Source organism: Mustela erminea, chromosome 6, assembly GCF_009829155.1.
Source record: "Mustela erminea isolate mMusErm1 chromosome 6, mMusErm1.Pri, whole genome shotgun sequence".
NCBI lineage: Eukaryota > Metazoa > Chordata > Mammalia > Carnivora > Mustelidae > Mustela > Mustela erminea.
In genome coordinates this window covers 130,105,289-130,124,296 of record NC_045619.1, presented here as the reverse complement: position 1 = coordinate 130,124,296, position 19,008 = coordinate 130,105,289, and the positions used below count along the sequence as shown (strand labels likewise).

Genomic DNA, 19,008 nt, shown 5'->3' with positions numbered 1-19,008 from the left:
ATTTTAATAAATGAGTCCTAATTTAGCAGAGATTTATACCAACACTTTTATACACTGCTGAACATTGTCAGTAGAGATAGTGGGCGGTTTAGAAACAAACCTTAAATATGAGTGCCACCTTTAACTTACCAATTCCATTTCTAGAATTAGAATCCAGAATAATGACTAAATAAATGAGTTAACCTAGAATTTATTCTAAAGAGATAATTAAGGATGTAGGCAAAGCCTTGAGATAATAAGATGATCACCACAGTGCTGATTTTATTATTTTAATTAAAAATGTCTGAGTATAGTTGACACACAGTTACATTAGTTTCAGGTGTACAACATAGTGATTTGACAAGTTTAATTATGCTGTGCTCACAAGTTTAGCTACCCTCTGTCACCATATAACACTATTACAGTATCACTGACGGTATTTCCTATGCCTTTTACTCCTCTGACTTACTCATTTGACAACTGAAAGCATGTTTCTGTTTCCTCTTCATACATTTTGCCCAGCCCTCACACTGCTAATTTTAACCACAAAACACTGGAAACTGCAAAACACTGGAAACCGTAAAAGTTTAATGTAAGTGACTACAGTATAGCATGATCACATAGTCCAAACACCACAAAGTCATTACAATCTTGTACCCAATTCCAGCATATGGTTTTCCCTCACACCAACAAATAATTCTCCAACACCAGTCGGGCACCCTAACATTCCAATCAATTCTGATGCTACCCACCTGGAGATAGCATCAAATACAGTAAGTTAAGGACTTCATCCCAAAAGACTGAAGAACACATACTAATTTGTGGAAAGTTCTGGCCCTCATATCACATGGTTGATTCTCCTGGCAACCAGCTGCTAACCTTAGGTGTGCTCTAAAAGTCGTCTCATTAATGGAAGAGAAATCTATTGCTGTCATCAGTATAACACTACAAGCAATGGGACTAAGACTAAATATGTATTTCTACTTATAAATCACAACAGTCATTAAGAGAGAAAACGTCAAAGACAAACAGGACTATTCCACAAATTAATATGTTTTAAGGTCATGAAAGATCCACACCCACTCCCATAAGAGAGTGAGGAGGAGAGCCTGGGTGACTGAATCAGTTAAACATGAGACTTCGGCTCACCTCCTGATAGGGTTGTGAGACTGATCCCAGCGTGGGGCTCTACACTCAGTGCACAGTTTGCTTCAGAGTCTCTCCCTCTGCCCTCCCCCTCACCGGCTCCTGCACTTGCACGTGTGCTCGCTCACTCTCTCTCAAATAAATAAATAAGTAAATAAATGAATAGGCTAAACAACTCTTTCAGATTGAAGAAAAATCAAGGGGTGCCTGGGTGGCCCAGGCAGTTAGGCAGCAACTCTTGATGCTGATTCAGGTCATGATCCGTCTGATTGAAGATTCTCATTCTCTCTCTCCCTCTGCCCCTCCCCACTGCCTGCTCTCCCTCTCTAAAATAGTTTTTTCAAAAAGATTAAAGAAAAATCTAAATGTGTAAACCTGGATTGAGTCTTAAACCTGGATTTGGGGTGGGGGATGGGAGGACCTCACTACAAAAGGTATTAATAAGAGAAATGCAGAAATTTGAATATAACTAAATTTCATAATTAGTTCTGGAACCATGTGAAATCTTCTGATTTTAATAACTATACTGGAGTTATGTAATAGAATATTCTTATACTTTAGGAGATACATAACAAGGTATTTGGGGTTAAAGGAGCATGATATCTACGATTTACTCTTAAACAGTTTAAAAATACATTTATTTAAGAAAGTGAGCAAATGAGACAAAGTCCTAAAAAACTACTGAGTTTGGTTAAGAGTACAGAGAGTTCTCTGCACTATTCTCACAATTTAAAATCTGAAATTGTAATAAAATTCAAAATCCCCCTCCTCTCAAAAACAGGTTATACAATGGTATGTTCAGAATGAAGACTTATTTGTAAAATAGCCATGAAGAACTAAACTTTAAGCTTTTAAGTTGGTAAAAATTAAATTAGCAATGGAATATAGTATTTTTTTTTTTAATGTCAAGTCATGGATAAAGGGAAGGGACCTTACCTTTTGGAAGTTTACCTCCAAGAACAGTAAATTTTTGTGGATTTTTCAAGAATTCAACAACCTCCTGTAATTCCTGTTTAGCTTCCTCCACCTAAAATGACACAATTTATCAAATTATTATAAATAATGATTAGATTATCAAGTCCTCCTCTTTGAAAATACTAAATTGAACTGGAAATTAACTAGAAGATTCCCTTACAAATGCACACACAAAAGGGTTTTCAGGGGCGCCTGGGTGGCTCAGTGGGTTAAAGCCTCTGCCTTCGGCTCAGGTCATGATCCCAGGGTCCTGGGATCAAGTCCCGAGTTAGGCTCTCTGCTCGGCAGGGAGCCTGCTTCTCCGTCTCTCTCTCTCTCTGTCTGCCTCTCTGCCTACTTTGATCTCTGTCTGTCAAATAAATAAAATCTTTAAAAAAAAAAAATTTTGTTGGAGAAATAGTGTTTCCCCAGTTATCAAGAACTTATATTCACAACTCCAGTTAAATGGGTCAGCAGCATTTGACATAAACAGAAAGACTCATAAGTTTCAAATCCAGAACTTTTGACTTGGTTTATAAGCTTCAGGGCAAATTATGTGGGCTTAATATATATCAATGAAAAGGGAGTCTGTGTGTTTAAGTTATAACATTACTTTGTGATTAACTATTAGATTATTTTCATTATAAAGAATTACGACTAGATCGTAAATGACTTAGTTCCTTAAAATGTCAAAGGATGGAGACTATAATTAAGCTAAAATTAAGCTTTAGTGTATGGATTAAAATTAAGCTAAAATTAAGCTATAGTGTACAGATATTGCTTTGCAAATGGTTGTAGCAAAAAAAAAAAAAAAAAAAAGTTTAAACGATTTAATCCCGGGGTACCTGGGTGGCTCATTCATTAAGCGTCTGCCTTCGGCTCAGGTCATGATCCCAGCATCTCGGGATCAAGGCCCGCATGGGGCTGAGCAGGAAACCTGCTTCTCCCTCTCCCACCCTCCCTGCTTGTGTTTACTCTCTCGCTGTGTATCTCTCTTTCAAATAAATAATATCTGTTTTTTAAAAAAAAAGATTTAATACCCCCAATACAGAAATCACGTAGAATTAAGATCTCTCGCAAGAATAAAGCCCAATTTGGTCAACAAAGATGGCATGCAGAATATTAGCTCAACTTTAAAAACTCTGATTTAAGATTAAGGAAGCTGCCTGTCAGGGCCGTCCAGGTGGCTCAGTCAGTTAAGCGTCTGCCTTTGGCCCAGATCATGATTTCAGGATCCCAGGACTGACTCCCACATCCGGCTCCTGCTCGGTGGGGAGGTCTGCTCCTCTGCAGCTTAGCTGTCTTTTGCTCACTTTCTCTCAAATAAATAAAATCTTAAAAAGAAAAAAAAGCTGCCTATCAGAAATTAGTTAGCATACAACAAGAAGTAACAAATACAAATATCTAGAGCCGGAATGGTATCAAAGATGAGTGCAGAAGACCAGATATTAAGTAACAGTGGTGGCAGTATGCTGAACTGGAAAGCAAAGACCCTTAAGAGAGGAGAACCCACCTTGACTGGCTCTACCACAGAATATAGACCTTGTGTTCCAAACTTAAATTTTTCAAGGAAAACAAAACAAAACAAAAACAAAACCAGACATCATTAAAAATGTTAGCTATCAATTTAAATTAAAAGCACATTTATGTGTGTACTTTCATGTATTTATTTTAAATGACACTGGTGTAATAATAGGTTTGCAGCCAATTTGCAACACTATATTAGACAACTTTAAATAGTTCTCAGTGGGGGAAAAAAGAACTCAAGTACATCGGTCACGGTTAAAAAGAAACCACCTGACAAGAAGTGTACTAAAACATGAAACATCTCTGGGCTGAAGGGCATTATGAAAATTCAGAATTAAACTCATGACTCTCTTAGATTCCTAGATCATTTTCTAGGACTTTCTCTAGGAAGTATACAATCAAAGAGTAAACGAGTTTTTTAATTAGGCTTAGAATGGTCTTCAAAAGATACTGATTAAATTATTAAAACTTAATAAAATGTAAAGTTAACATTTCTAAGTAAAGCTCTGTCCACCCCTAAGGAGAAATACATACATATGTTCACCAAGAAACATAAAAAATATTCACAAGACCACCCTTTAGGCCAAAACTAGAAACAACCCAATGTCTACCTAATGGAGAATACACACTACTGTGATTCACAGAATACTTTGCAATGGAGATGAATGAAGTAAAGCTTCATGTAAAAACATGGATGGATCTCATAAACATGATGTTGAATGAAAGAAGCCATATACACTACATGTATTATGTTTATGTAAATTTAAAGTTCAAACACAGGCCAATTAATGTGTGTTATGAGACAGAACAACGATACTCTTGCAGTAGGAAGAAAGGAACACTAGGAAGTTTCTGGTAATATTTTATTTCTTGAGCTGGGTGTCAATAATATACTGAGTTCACTGTGTGAAAACTTACTAAGGTACAGATTTGTGATTTGTACAGTTCTGTGTGAATGCTAAGCTTCAAAATTTATGTTTATAAAGAGATCTGGGGGGCGTCTGGGTGGCTCAGTCAGTAAAGCAGCTACCTTCGGCTCAGGTCATGACCTCAGGATGCTGGGATCAAGCCCTACATCAGGCTCTCTGCTCAGCGGGGAACCTGCTGCTCCCTCTCCCTCTCCCTCTGCTTGTACTCTCTTGCACACTCTCTCTCAAATAAATAAATAAAATCTTGGGGCGCCTAGGTGGCTCAGTGGGTTAAAACCTCTGCCTTCAGCTCGGGTCATGATCCCAGGGTCCTGGGATCGAGCCCCGCATCAGGCTCTCTGCTCAGCAGGGAGCCTGCTTCCTCCTCTCTCTCTGCTTGCCTCTCTGCCTACCTGTGATCTCTGTCAAATAAATAAATAAAATCTTAAAAAAAAGTAACGTCCTCTCCAAAATATAGAAAAAAAATTACATATATAAAAAGATATCTGGCCCTTTATCTATTAAAATACATTTTTTAAATATTCAAAGATATCCATATACTAACAGAAGGCCAAAGACCTCTGGTCAAGGTTAACTTATATTTCCTCTGCCCAAACTTTGTGTCAAGAAAATTCCCAACTGAGGTATATAAAGTCTATACAGAAGAATATAGTTTAGGGATCAAGGCAATAAATGAAGGTATAAATGCCCTTATTAGTATTTTTATGGCAACTATATATAAAATTACTCCTCTATAACCAGAAATTCTAGGTAAGGAAATGAAATTCCTATACTAGCTCTTCAAGAGTCTATAAAACTGATCACAGGTACCACCTACTGATCCACCTATTTTGGTAAATGTTATAAATTACATTGTTCTATATAAATTTAGATTCTATAGCGATGATAGCAATATAAAATTTAAACAGTAATTATAATATTTGTTTAGATTAGCATAGAAAACTGTGATAATCTATAAACTTTGTGATGAGCCCTTTCTAGTATTATCAATACATCTTCTTTAGCTTCACAATCAGAATTGGACTCATTCCAAAAGAAGTGTAGTCTATTGAGTACTGAAGTATATACACTGCAGGGAGAAAGGAAGAACGCCTCGCTGACCATAATCTCAGCACAGGTTCAATGGAGAGCAGGCTGACTGCGCATCTTAAAATGGGCAGGGCCCTCTGCACTCATCAGTTTTCAAATACTCACCGCACCAACCTCTTCCTCAATTATTCTCTTTTCGCAATTCCAACACGGTTCACAGCTTTTTCAATTGCCAATGGAAGGGAAGGACTACTTGGTATAAAATTATCATAGTGACTCCTGATACTTTATTCCCTAATAGTTGAGGTTGTGGAAAATATTTATGCATAGATAGGGAACAGAGTGTGGAAAGAGTAGGTGCTCTCATTCTGCTCCATATTAAAGTGGACTTTTGACTGGTAAAACAAGTCAGGCACATTAATTCTCAGGATCTTTGCGCACTCTCTCTTCCTCTGGCTAGAAGTGTCCTTTGCTCAAATTCATACATGGTTTAGGCACAGCTGGCTGGCTCATTCAGTAGAGCATGTGATTCCTGATCTCAGGGTTAAGTCTGAGCCCCATGTTGGGTGTAAAGATTACTTAAAAATAAAATCTTAAAAAAAATTACATGCATGGAGGCGCCTGGGTGGCTCAGTGTGTTAAGCCACTGCCTTCGGCTCAGGTCATGATCTCAGGGTCCTGGGATCGAGCCCTATGTTGGGCTCTCTGCTCAGCGGGGAGTCTGCATCCCCCTCTGTCTCTGGCTGCCTCTCTGTCTGCTTGTGATCTTTCTCTGTCAAATAAATAAATAAAATCTTTAAAAAAAAATAATTACATGCATGGTTTACTCCATCACCTTCAAATCTTCACTCAAATGTCACCTTCTCAGTCAATGAGACACTGAATATCCCCATTTAAAACTGTGATCTTTCCCTCAAAACTCCCAATCTTCTTCACGCCGCTCCATATTTTTCCCATAAGACTTCATCACATTTGAACATACATATTATTTCCTTATATGAAGTATCATGGTTTAGTTTCTGTTAGAAACGACAGCAGAGATTTATTTCTTCTGTCCCAATACCTAAAAGAGGGCTGGAGAATACGCAGTGAAGCTAAAACTTCCAAGGTTCTAATCACGGCTTCATTTTTTCCTAGGGTCCAGCCCCACCCAGGAGCCCACCAGAGTGGCCTCATACAAATGACAGTGCCATCGCCCAGGAAATTCCTGGGGATTTAGAAGCCCTGTGTCAGACATCAGCATCAAAGACCAAACTGCAGAAGCAAAGATGCACTTAGTACTCTTGTCATTTAGGGAATTACAAGAGTTTTAGTGTCTAGTACTGGAGGTAGAGATCAATATATATATTTTCTATTTTATACCTTTAAAATCAAATATTGGCCTTATATAATTAGATAATACTTGAAGACTGCAGGGTAAACTTTTTAACTTACTCCTTTAACATGTTCAAAGGTGACATTTTTCATCTGGACGGGATCTACTGCAGAGTCAAGCCCCGTTGTTGTCCGGAAGCGGACTAAGGAGGAAAAAAAATAATTGTTTATATATTTGATGGTTTCATAAAATTTCAACCACCATATTATTCAGACGTAGGAAAGTACAGAAAATTATATCTAAGTTTACATACGTTAATTCATAATGAAGTAAAAAACTACATCTTCCAGATTTCTAGATCATGTTCAAGGAATAAATGACTCACATTAAAATGACATTTTTTTTTTTAAAGATTTATTTATTTGACAGAGAGAGACACAGCGAAAGAAAGAACACAAGCAGGGGGAATGGAAGAAGAGAAACAGGCTTCCCGCCGAGCACGGCATCTGATACTGGCTCGATCCCAGGACTCTGGGATCATGACCAAAGCCAAAGGCAGACGCTTGGCGACTGAGCCACCCAGACGGCCCTAAAATGACATCTTTACACCTTCCAATTAATATGAAAAATTATAGGGGCACCTGGGTGGCTCAGTTGGTTAAAATGAAAAATTATTTCCCTCTTCTATAATATCTACCAAGAGAAATTTATTTATTTACTTATTTATCTGACACAGAGAGAGAGATCACAAGTAAGGCAGAGAGGCAGGCAGAGAGAGAGGAGGAAGCAGGTTCCCTGCTGAGCAGAGAGCCTGATGTGGGACTCCATCCCAGGACCCTGGGATCATGACCTGAGCTGAAGGCAGAGACTTTAACCCACTGAGCCACCCAGGCGCCCCTAATAAGAGAAATTTAAACCAATCATTCTCAAACTCAACTCTGCATAAAAATCACTTCAGAAATGTATTAATGCAAGCTCCCAGGCCATGGCCCAGAACTTCTGGTTTGTAGATTTAGAAAAAGGCCCAGGACAGTTTATATTTTTAACAATCACCCTACATTATCCTGATACAACTGGTCAGGGATGCACACCATGAGATACACTGCCTTAAATCTAGCATAAAAACTGGCACTAGCATTTTTTTTAAAAAAGGGTAAACCTTAAAAAAGAGATTATTTCACTTTTCATGCAGCCTCCTCCTCTAGCAACTGTTATTACTTGCCCTCAGATGATATATATCAGTAATGACATCATTAAGAATGACAGCGAAAGCTTGCAAAGACAGTAAAATTCTTCAGATCAACTACAGGGAACTATTACAAAACTTTCTTAAAACCTCTCCCCTTTGGTTAAACTTCCCTACTGAACAGATGTAAGTGAGTAAACAGCAATTACTAATTTCCTCAGAAAAAGACAAAAATATTATCTTTAAGACAGAAATTTACATGCAAAAAAAAAAAAAAAAAGATCAGTAAGCAAAACTAGAGTTTTGTTGAAAACACTTAACATACCAAGAATACACAAGTTGGCAGAGCAAATGTAATATAGTAACTCTACACTGCACACTAAGTTTTAGCCCACTACATTGTTTATTTAAGGATCTACATAGGGGGACTTTATAAATTATGCAAATTAAATTTATAGACAAACCACCTGAACCTTATAAAAATTGCAAGGCACTTCACATTTTGATATATATTTTTGTTTAATATAAGAAATTAAGAAACATAAAATAATAGCCAGAGCTAACCCCACCCCTCCAATATCAATCATATGGTGTCCCTACACTGGTTGTGTTTTGAAAATAAGGAGACAAAAGAAGGTGACTCTAACTATAAAAAGAGTATTATGGGAGTGCCTGGATGGCTCAGTCGGTTAAGCATCTGCCTTTGGCTCAGGTCATGACCTCAGGGTCCTGAAACTAAGCCCCACATCCAGCTCCCTGCTCAACGGGGAGCGTGCTTCTCCCTGTGTCTGCTGCTCCCCATGATTGCACTCACTCTCTGTCAAATAAATAAAATCTTAAGGAAAAAAAAAAAAAGATTATTCCTGGATGTTAAAATCTCATCTAAGGTTTGATGCCACAAAAAACTTAAAATATCTGGGGTAACACGCAAGTTCTGAGATGAAGTCCTAATTCAGACAAACTGTTATTCTTTAATTGTTATCAGTTTTTTCTCTCAAGGGAACCAATCATAAAGAACATAGAAAACACAAGGTAAAAACTGAATAGCTGAGAAAGCAACAGGAACTACTTAGGATGGGCATTATTACTTCATTTTAGACTGGTAAACTGAGAACTATGAGAATTGCTTGAGGCAATTCTTAATTGTATACTAAATTTATGTGTGTGTGTGTGTGTGTATATATGTATTTTTTTTTTTTAAAGATTTTATTTATTTGAGAGGGGGAGAGAGAAAGCACACAAGTGGGGGACGGTGCAGATGCTTCAATCACAGGACCCTGAGATCATGACCTGAACTGAAGGCAGATGCTTAACCAACTGAGCCACCCGGGAACCCCCAATTTTTATATATTTATGTATTATATATAAATTTTTCATAAATTTACTAGTGTGTCTTTAAAATAGGGGACTACTTCACTTTGTATTGCTATTATAAAATTATTCCACATGTTTTTTAAATTTTATAATTGGACAGGTGTAATTTTCTAGGAGTCTGGAAAACCAACCATTAACAGAAGCTAAGCTAACATTTTTGCTCTAACATAATCCTTAGAACATTAACAAAATATTATTTTCTCAAAATAAAACTTGAAATTCGTACAGTGTCTGAAGGAACTTTTCTTGTAACCCACAAAGCAATGTAAATATAATGAGCCCTGATAATGCAGTTGGCATGTAACCCTAACAGATTAAAACTTTTCTACTTCAATGCAAAAAACCACCTCAAATTGACCCAATCTGTGAAGTGTTGACTTAGGAAAGAAAGGCCTAGACACCAGAACAATAAATGCTGGGGTGCCTGGGTGGCTCAGTGGATTAAGCCTTTACCTTCAGCTCAAGTCATGGTCTCAGGGTCCTGGAATGGAGCCCCACATCAGGCTCTCTGCTCAGCAGGGAGCCTGCTTTCCCCTCTCTCTCTGCCTGCCTCTCTGCCTACTTGTGATCTCTCTCTCTCTCTGTCAAATAAATAAATAAAATCTTTAAAACACAAAAACAAAACAGAAAATGCTTCTTCTCTCCTGCCTAAGGCAGACTATGAAAAAAAAAGTTGCGTATTTAAAAGATTAAAAATAAAAGATAAATAAAAAGAGCCTTTACCAGATAAAAATGGATTTTTTAAGAGTCCATAAATGCCAAACAGCAGCAGAACGAAGAGAATCAGACGAGTTCGTCTCAGAGAATCTGGAGGAGGAAAAGAAAAAAAAAAAACTTAAATCAAATAACAACAATGACAAATGACACCTTGATGAAAAGCAAAAATTAGGTTATTGACAGTAATCATATTCCATCAAATGCAATTTTGGAACCTGACATTCTTTTGTATAGTTGCCATGATTTCCTTTCAGCACCCTATTATCAAAAACCTCATGAAGGCACTCTTGCTTCTGTCCCTGACTCTGGTTCTCATTTGAGAAAAGGGAGAGTGTCAACAGGTATTTCCATTTTGACACAGCTTAAGTTACAAATATAATGGAATATAACCAATGAAAAGGTGCATATGTGTTAGAAAAAGTATGTGTAACCATTTAAATGTAGGACTATGACTTCCTTTTAGGTATTATTCCCAAATATGGATGGTGTCCAATCAACTTACCATTGGTTTTTTGCGTTAGGGCTTGAGCTTTCAGAAAACCCTCTGCAAAACCAGTTTTAAATGCATCTTGGTGAGCTTCAGGTATATTTTTGGTTTTCATGAGTTTGTCCAAACTCTCAACATCTGATCCCCTGTCCCGCAACAGGAACCCCTAAATCCACAAACAAGGCATCAGTACTGACTTACTATATAGATAACACTGCCCAATAATATAATGATCACTTACAAAAAAAATCCTTTCAAAAATTCTAGAATTTCTAGTTTTTGTTGACTATCAGAAGAATTACACTAAGACTCAAAAATAAATTACTTAATCAACGGCAAGGAAACTGACCCTGGAATTCACACTTCCATCAGTCGATTAAGAAAGAAACTCTCTGTAAGAACACTATACTGAAAACAGTAGGTTGCCTGTGGACTCAGGGTTCCAATGGTTTCATGTTCACACTCCTTTATCTCTACTAGAAGAAAAACCTCATTAATTTATTAAATGTTTACTGAATACCTTTTACAAACTTGGACTTGTGTAAGTTGTGAAAATGTAAAGATAAAACCAATGATCAGAAAGAATGTCCTCAGTCTACTTGGGAGAGATAAACAAGTAATTAATTTTTTGAAATCATTTTGATATTATGTTAGAAGTTCTAGGTCTGGGAGCACCTGGGTGGCTCAGTCGGTTAAGCATTCGACTTTTGCTTTTAGGTCAGGTCATCATCTCAGAGTCATGGGGTCAAGCCCAACATCAGGCTCTGAGCTCAGCAAGGAGTCTGCTGAAGATTCTTTCCCCTCTCTTTCCCTCCCCCACCTTGCTCCTCCTCTGGTCGCATGCATTCCCTCTCTCAAATAAAGAAGATCTTAAAAAAAAAAAAGAGGTTCTAGGTCTGGTGGTAAAATAAATACTACCTCAGAAGTCAAGAGAGGCATCCCAGAGAATAGGATTTCTAAACCACAGAGAAGAGAACACAAAGCGTAAACAATCTGACAGAGCCATGAAATAACAGGCCCTAGAAGTCGGGAATGGCAAGCGATCTTGTATGACAGGACTTTACATGCCAAGAAACAAGCGGAGTAGAGGTTCAGAGGGGGTGCCATATTTAAAGATGAGAACAGAAAAATGGTTGGCAGAGGCCAAATGGATACTACAGCAGGAAACTGACAAGACAATTATTAATAAAAACATTTTAGACAGATGCTGGGTTGGTGGCAATCTGGAGGCTGGACTAAAGGTAACCAGGAGGCTAAGGAGGCTTAGTTAACCAGCCAACTCGACCTCCACTCAGGTCATGACAGCAAGGTCATGAGATCAAGCCTCACCGCTGTGTTCCATGCTCAGTCAGGCTCCACGCTCAGCAGAGTCTGCCTGAGATTCTCTCTCTTCCTCTCCCTACCCCTCCCACCAGCATGCGTTCCCACGCACACTCTCTCAAATAAATTCTTCAAAAAAAGATAAAGGCAAGAGGCTAAATGAACGATTATTAGAGTCCTTTAAGGCAAGAAACTGTTACAGTCTATCTCTGCAGTGGAACTGGGGATGAAAAGAGACTGATCTAAGAAATATTTAAGAGGCTAGATGGATAGGACCTTAGTGATTAATGGATGTGACAGGAGAGAAAAGATGAACAAATCCAAGTTGATTACCAGGTTTCTAGCTTGGACAGATGCTACTCATTAACACAGAGAACACACAGGTACGTGTGTAGGGACAAAAAACAAAAGGAGATGTCTAACAGGCCAAAGGAGAGACATGACTAGGACACTCACGAGAGCTGGAGGTGTAATGATTACATAGGTTATTAATCCTTCAGAAAATCAACTGACCAGTAAAAGAAATCAGATATTGAATGTTCTCATTTTAATAATTTTTTAAAGACTGCTTTTTCAAACAACAAAATAATGTCTAATTACCTTCACAAATGATGGTGCTATATGCTGTGTCTCTGCCAATCGTTCAGAGGTGGACTGTAAACGTCGAGTTCTTGATTTCAAAGTTTTAAAACCCCGAGACTGTATGAAAACTGAATGGAACAGTATCAGATTTACTCCCCGTTGCAAATGCTTATAAGAAAAATACCTTGGATTCAAAACTGACACCAAACCCATCATCCTAAGTTTATTATCTCACTTTTTAACATAAGTTTTTCGTCTGACACTTCACTAAAGTCATTAAAATGGATTGAATCTACAAAATAATTTAGTCTCTTGGTAATTTTAAAATGTGAAAAGAAAAAAACACCCACTGATGAATATCAAATAAAAGTCAGTGTCTAATTCCTCAAACCCCAATCCCACTTCCCAGAAGTGCCCACTGTTAATTTCATGACTGGGGCGCCTGAGTATCCTTTTCTCCACCTCCTTTCCAATCAGATTAATAAAAATTTTTAATTAAAAAAATTTTTTTGGGACGCCTGGGTGGCTCAGTTGGTTAAGCAGCTGCCTTCGGCTCAGGTCATGATCCCAGCGTCCTGGGATCGAGTCCCACATCGGGCTCCTTGCTCAGCAGGGAGCCTGCTTCTCCCTCTGCCTCTGCCTGCCATTCTGTCTGCCTGTGCTCGCTCTCTCCCCTCTCTCTCTGATAAATAAATAAAATCCTAAAAAAAAAAAAAAAAAAAATTTTTTTTAAGATTTTATTTGTCAAAGAGCACAAGCAGGGGGAGCGACAGGCAGAAGGGGAAGCTGGCTCCCCACTGAGCAAGGAGTGCAATGCGGAGCTCGATCCCAGGACCTTGGGTTCACAACCTGAGCTTAACCAACTGAGCCACCCAGGCATCCCTATAAATTTTTTAATTTGTACAAATCTGATAGACAAAAAGCACTGTCTTGTTTTAATTTGCATTTCAGATTAGAAATGGGGGTAATTTCTGAAAAACTTCCACTTTTATTCAATATTTTCTTTAGTTAATTCAACACTCATAACCTTTCCCATTTTCATGTATAAAAAGGATGCATGTTATGTAAACTAACTTTAAGTCACATATATTTGAAATATTTAATGTCTTTGTCTTTTGATACAGCAACTTAAAGGTTAAAATATTCCTATCTTTTAATCTTTAGTGTTTTCTGCACTGTATTGATTAGAGCGCCTCACCCCCAAACTGTGATTTTAAGAGAAGCCTCCCCGGGTGGCTCCGTCAGTTAAGTTGTCCAATTCTTAGTTTTGGCGCAGGTCCTGGTCTTGGGGTTATGGGATCGAGCCCTGCATCAGGCTCCACACTGAGCTTGGGGTCTGCTTGAGATTCTACCTCTTCCTTTCCCTCTGCCCCTCCTCTCTCTCTCTCTCCCTCTCCAAATAAAACAATTAAAAAAAAAAATGGGGGCGCCTGGGTGGCTCAGTGGGTTAAAGCCTCTGCCTTCGGCTCGGGTCATGATCCCAGGCTCCAGGGATCGAGCCCCGCATCAGGCTCTTTGCTCAGCGGGGAGCCTGCTTCCTCCCCTCTCTCTCTGTCTGCCTCTCTGCCTACTTGTTTTTTTTTTGTTTTTTTGTTTTTTTTTAAAGATTTTATTTATTTATTTGACAGAGATAGATCACAAGTAGGCAGAGAGGCAGGCAGAGAGAGAGAGAGAGAGAGAGAGAGGGAAGCAGGCTCCCTGCGGAGCAGAGAGCCCGATGCGGGGCTCGATCCCAGGACCCTGAGATCATGACCCGAGCCGAAGGCAGCAGCCCAACCCACTGAGCCACCCAGGCGCCCCCTTCTCTGCCTACTTGTGATCTCTATCTGTCAAATAAAATAAATAAAATCTTAAAAAAAAAAAAAAAATGGAGTCTACTGACTTTTAACTTTGTTCAGACCTTTACCTATTTGGGACTTATTTAAGATTAAACTAAGATTAAATTAAATTAATTAAGATTCTCTTATGTCCAAGTTTATTTTTTTATTTTATTTTTTTAAGTAATCTCTGCACCCAACTTGGGGCTTGAACTCACAACCCCAGATCAAGAGACGGATGTTTTACTAAGCAAACCAGGTGCCCCATTTTACTGTCAAGTTTAAAATCAACTTCTTGGTTTTCATAGCAAGTGTTTAGGGTTTTGAACAAGGTTGCAGTGAATTAATAAATCTGGGCATAAATTAAAACTATCATAGTACTGAGTCCTTTCAAAGAGGATTATGGTATTCTCTCATTTTAGTTTACCCAGCTCTTTTATTTTGTTCTGTGAAGTTTCACAGGTGCGCATATATATATACACACACACAAACATATGTATATATATTACATTCAATATAATACTCGAATATTAATACAAATATTCAACATAATGTATATACATGTATGTGTGTGCACATATGTATACATATATGTGTGTATACACATGCATATGTGTATATACATTATGTTGAATATTTCTTGTGAGGACAAAGATTAAATGGGTTTGGAAGAAACTATAAATAAAAGCTATTGCTAGAATATAAGAAAGATATTGATTTTTATGCATTTATCTTATGTGATACCAGAGTAGCCTTTCAGTTGATTTTTTTAAGTTTTCTGGAAACATATTACCTGGTAAACAAAGAACAATCATAATTTTGTCCCAAAACTTCTAAACTCCTTTTTAATTATATTGTTTAAAACTTCCAAATTACTCAACAAAAACAGGCTACTACTATCTTATTTCCTATATTCCTAAGATCCTAATAGAGTTCCTTAATAAATTTCAAAACTTCCTATTCTAGTTCTTGACAACTTTGTAGGAGGTGTGACCATTAAAATCTATCACATGCCTTTTTCATACATTGAAATAGTATTATTCTTTTCTAATCTATTAACATAAATTAACATACTTCCTAATATTAAATCACTCATATTCCTTATCATATTTTCAAGCCCATTTCTATACTTCCTTTTTCAGATTTTATTTACAATTTCTGTATTTACATTATTAGGTGAAACTGCAATCTATTATATCCTTTTCTACGATAACATTTTAGTATCAGTAATCTCGTGGAATAAACAGGAAAGCCTATTCTACCTTTTTCTTGATTTTGGTCCTGGAAAACAGAACATAAACCATAAAAACCATCTGAGCCAAAGTGCCTCTGGGACACTATTATATTTCAAATTTCATAGTTACTGTCTTATCTCCTGAGTCAGTGTTGTTCATTTATAACTTGAATTGCTGTTTCAACACATTTTTATTTATACACACTCTTCAAAGTTTTAAATCTTCCCTATATGTGGCTGTTATCACTTTTCTTTTTACTTCTAACACTTCTAATTAGACTGTTCTATTCTCTTGTTTTCTTAAATTAAATCTGTTCTTCATTTAACTAAGTAAAACTCTCTTGTATTCATTTGTTTTATACATCTTAATTTCTCTAAATTTATTTAGAGTATTCTCAAAATGAATGTTTAATCGATTTATTTTCTTTCTTACATCCTAATAAATTACACAATGCCCTCAGCCATCAGCTGACCCTCAACTCAAAGACTTTGATGCTGATTTTCACTGTGGTTCATTACTAATTGTCTGTAATTTGTTTCTCTTTCCTTCAGCCACAAGACACTTACAAAAGTATCTTTAAACGTCCATAGAATTGGGAATTTTTTAAGTTATCCTTTCTGTTATTTGATTTCAATATTGTATGATCAGAGAAGCTGACCCTGGGTTATAACTTTCTAAAAATGAAGAGCCTCCTTATTCCCTAATGAATGCTCAGTTTTTCTAAGTCTTCCATGAATATTTAAAAATATATCATCCTTCTTTAAGAATTCTTCTGTCTTCTGCATTGACCATTTCTTTAGGGCATTACTGGTCTCTGTGCCCTACGTGGCACCTCTCTTTCATGCTACAAGTTTTCTTGAACATGTGAAGATCCTGCTGTTCCAGTTATAATTGCAAAGAAAATACAGTAATCAAAACTGACTGTAGATAGGTTTCCTCAAAACTAGCTAGGTGGTCAATACATTTATACTACAAAATATGGACTTATAATGAGTGAGTAGGTTACATTTAGTGCTTAATTCAAATCCATTATTTCTCTCCTTGGCCTCAATGCTCACACACAATCTTCAGAGACAGACTTCTCTACACACACACACCCTTTATTAACAACAAGTCTTTTGCCAATTGTGGCATAAAAGTTACAAGCCCTATCTATTCTGGGACTGGCCCACTTTTGGCAATCTTTCAGTTCAACTGTTCACAAATCATCCACTATTACTGACTTGGAAATGGGTTTTTTCCCTAACTTCTACTGGAAATAATAGCACACACCTCTTTTGTGTTACTAAGTTCCATGAAGGTAGGTAACATATGTCTTTTTCATCTACAATTATCACTGTTACCTAACAGCTTTCACTAGTGTCTGGTATTAAATAAATGTAAATGCATGCATATTTGATTTTTCTATCAATGTGATGTCATCTATTTCTTACCTAATAGAAAGTCCTCAAATTTCTGGTCCACTGATGAAACCCCTCTGCTGTTGCCCTGACTTTTCCTACACTTTAAATTTTTTTTCTGTCATTGCAATTGATTGGAACAATTTTAAAAATGAAATTTTAAGAATACGGGGAAGTAAACAAACATGCTTAATTACGTTGAAGGTGTAGATAAATTCCCTAAAGTTTGATTTACTGTGGCACTTATCACTCACATTCAAAATTCAGCTACTACATATTTTCCCAACTAAAAATCGGACATACCCAAACTAATTGACTCCAAATAATCTATCAGTTCTACTGTGAACTATGAGCTATAAATGACTGTTTATAAACATTAATATGATTAAGAAAGATAAATAAGAATCTGTTAAAGAAATCTATTTTTTTTCCCCAAAATAAATGCAGTTGTTGTTTCATACCTGGCCAGCACTGAAGATCTGAACAAATACTTTTAAGAGTTCTTGAATGTTGTCTGTATAAGCAAGAGGAACGTAAGGTACCAAACATATCTAAGTAACCTGGAAGAAAATTGAGATAAGTAAATTTTCCATTTACCCAGCTAAAAAAAAGGTCACAAAATATAATAATTATATCAAATATTAGAAAGCAAAAGTATGAGCTTAGCCTTTTATTTGTTCATATGGCTTTGCTTGTAGGAGTTTTTAAAAATACTGCTAATCTAATTACAGTTCTTCATCGCATTACTATGATCTACCAGTTGTCCAACAGATTTTCTTTTTGATCTGATATATGACCACAGCTGCCAAAGAAATTAAATTCAAACGACAAGGTAAAAGACACGTGTTTACCTAAAGTTACTTTTAGTAGAGAGCACAAAGAGATAAAAAACTGCTACTTCCTAGGGACCATTTCAAAAATGCTAATAAATAATGTGATTTAACACTGTAAACCAGAAGCAGTCATCTTTCTCTCTCAAAGCTTCTGATCACTGGGTTCGAAGACAGTTCCTCCCATAGCTGGAAGCCATCATCTTTGGTGGTCCTTCGAATTCCCCGAGGAGACTAATGGGGCCCATCCTACTTTACATTCGTGATCCTCGGGAGGAAGTAAATAGGACCAACAGAAACTGGTTCTCCTCTATCCCAATACCCCAGACAGAATGCGGGGATTTTCCTAGGAATCAACACAGCCCATCCTAATACCTCTGCCTGCCTAAGCCAAGAAAACAGCTGGCAAGGAACCTTAAAAGGAAATGTAAATATGCCGACCAGAAGACCAACAGTATTACTACTGAACTACATAGCTATGAGAGTAACAAAAATTTTACTCTACTGAACACTTACTATGAGCCAAATAGCACAGTATGGGCTAAATAAACTATTTAGACTATATCATTTGATCCTGCAAAGTAAGATAAGGAGTTTTTCCTCATGCTTCACATGAGAAAACAGCTGTCTGGGGACTAAAGTAAATGGAACAGCCACTTAGTGGCAGGAATGAGTTTGATACTAGTCTACTCCTCACCCTTAACCACTCAGCCTGAGGACTTCTCTCAGGAAGGAGGCAGTATAACATTAAAATAGAAGCAGATTTTCAGTCCAAGCCCCCAAGCTCAAAAACTTCATTTTTCTCATTCCTGAATTCTTTACTTATACTACAATCCATATATGAAAAAAAAGCAATAGAATAATTAGTAAATGAATTTATACAAAATATGACTTCAATCAAAACTTTATCACAAAATGAATTAAACTTGCATGTTCCTGGGCTATTATAGCTTATACTGATTATTTAAATCTGCTCTTCCATCATTTAAAAAAAAAAGTATTTTGATAAGTTCTAACATTTATTGTTTAAGCATCATCCAAAAAGAAACTCATGAAGTGAAATCCCTTTTACAAAATACCAACTTATTTTAACACCAGATTGTTACAAGACTTAAATAAGAAAATATACATTCTTTTTAAAAAAAGGACTATGATTATTACTTCAATGTATTCTCAGAAAC

The 19,008-nt window shown here is 37.0% G+C and overlaps 1 protein-coding gene across 2 annotated transcripts in view; it reads right to left on the bottom strand.

Annotated features, from left to right (window-relative positions):
* YME1L1 (YME1 like 1 ATPase) overlaps positions 1–19,008 on the bottom strand; it is a 51,224-nt gene that overhangs the window by 13,310 nt on the left and 18,906 nt on the right. For both annotated transcript variants that reach the window (XM_032349704.1, XM_032349705.1), the window contains 6 exons: positions 17,459–17,557; positions 12,564–12,673; positions 10,659–10,809; positions 10,163–10,246; positions 6,999–7,081; positions 2,062–2,152 (listed from right to left, as the gene is read on the bottom strand). In XM_032349704.1, coding sequence (XP_032205595.1) covers positions 2,062–2,152; positions 6,999–7,081; positions 10,163–10,246; positions 10,659–10,809; positions 12,564–12,673; positions 17,459–17,557 — 618 coding nt within the window. The remainder of the gene's footprint in view (positions 1–2,061; positions 2,153–6,998; positions 7,082–10,162; positions 10,247–10,658; positions 10,810–12,563; positions 12,674–17,458; positions 17,558–19,008) is intronic.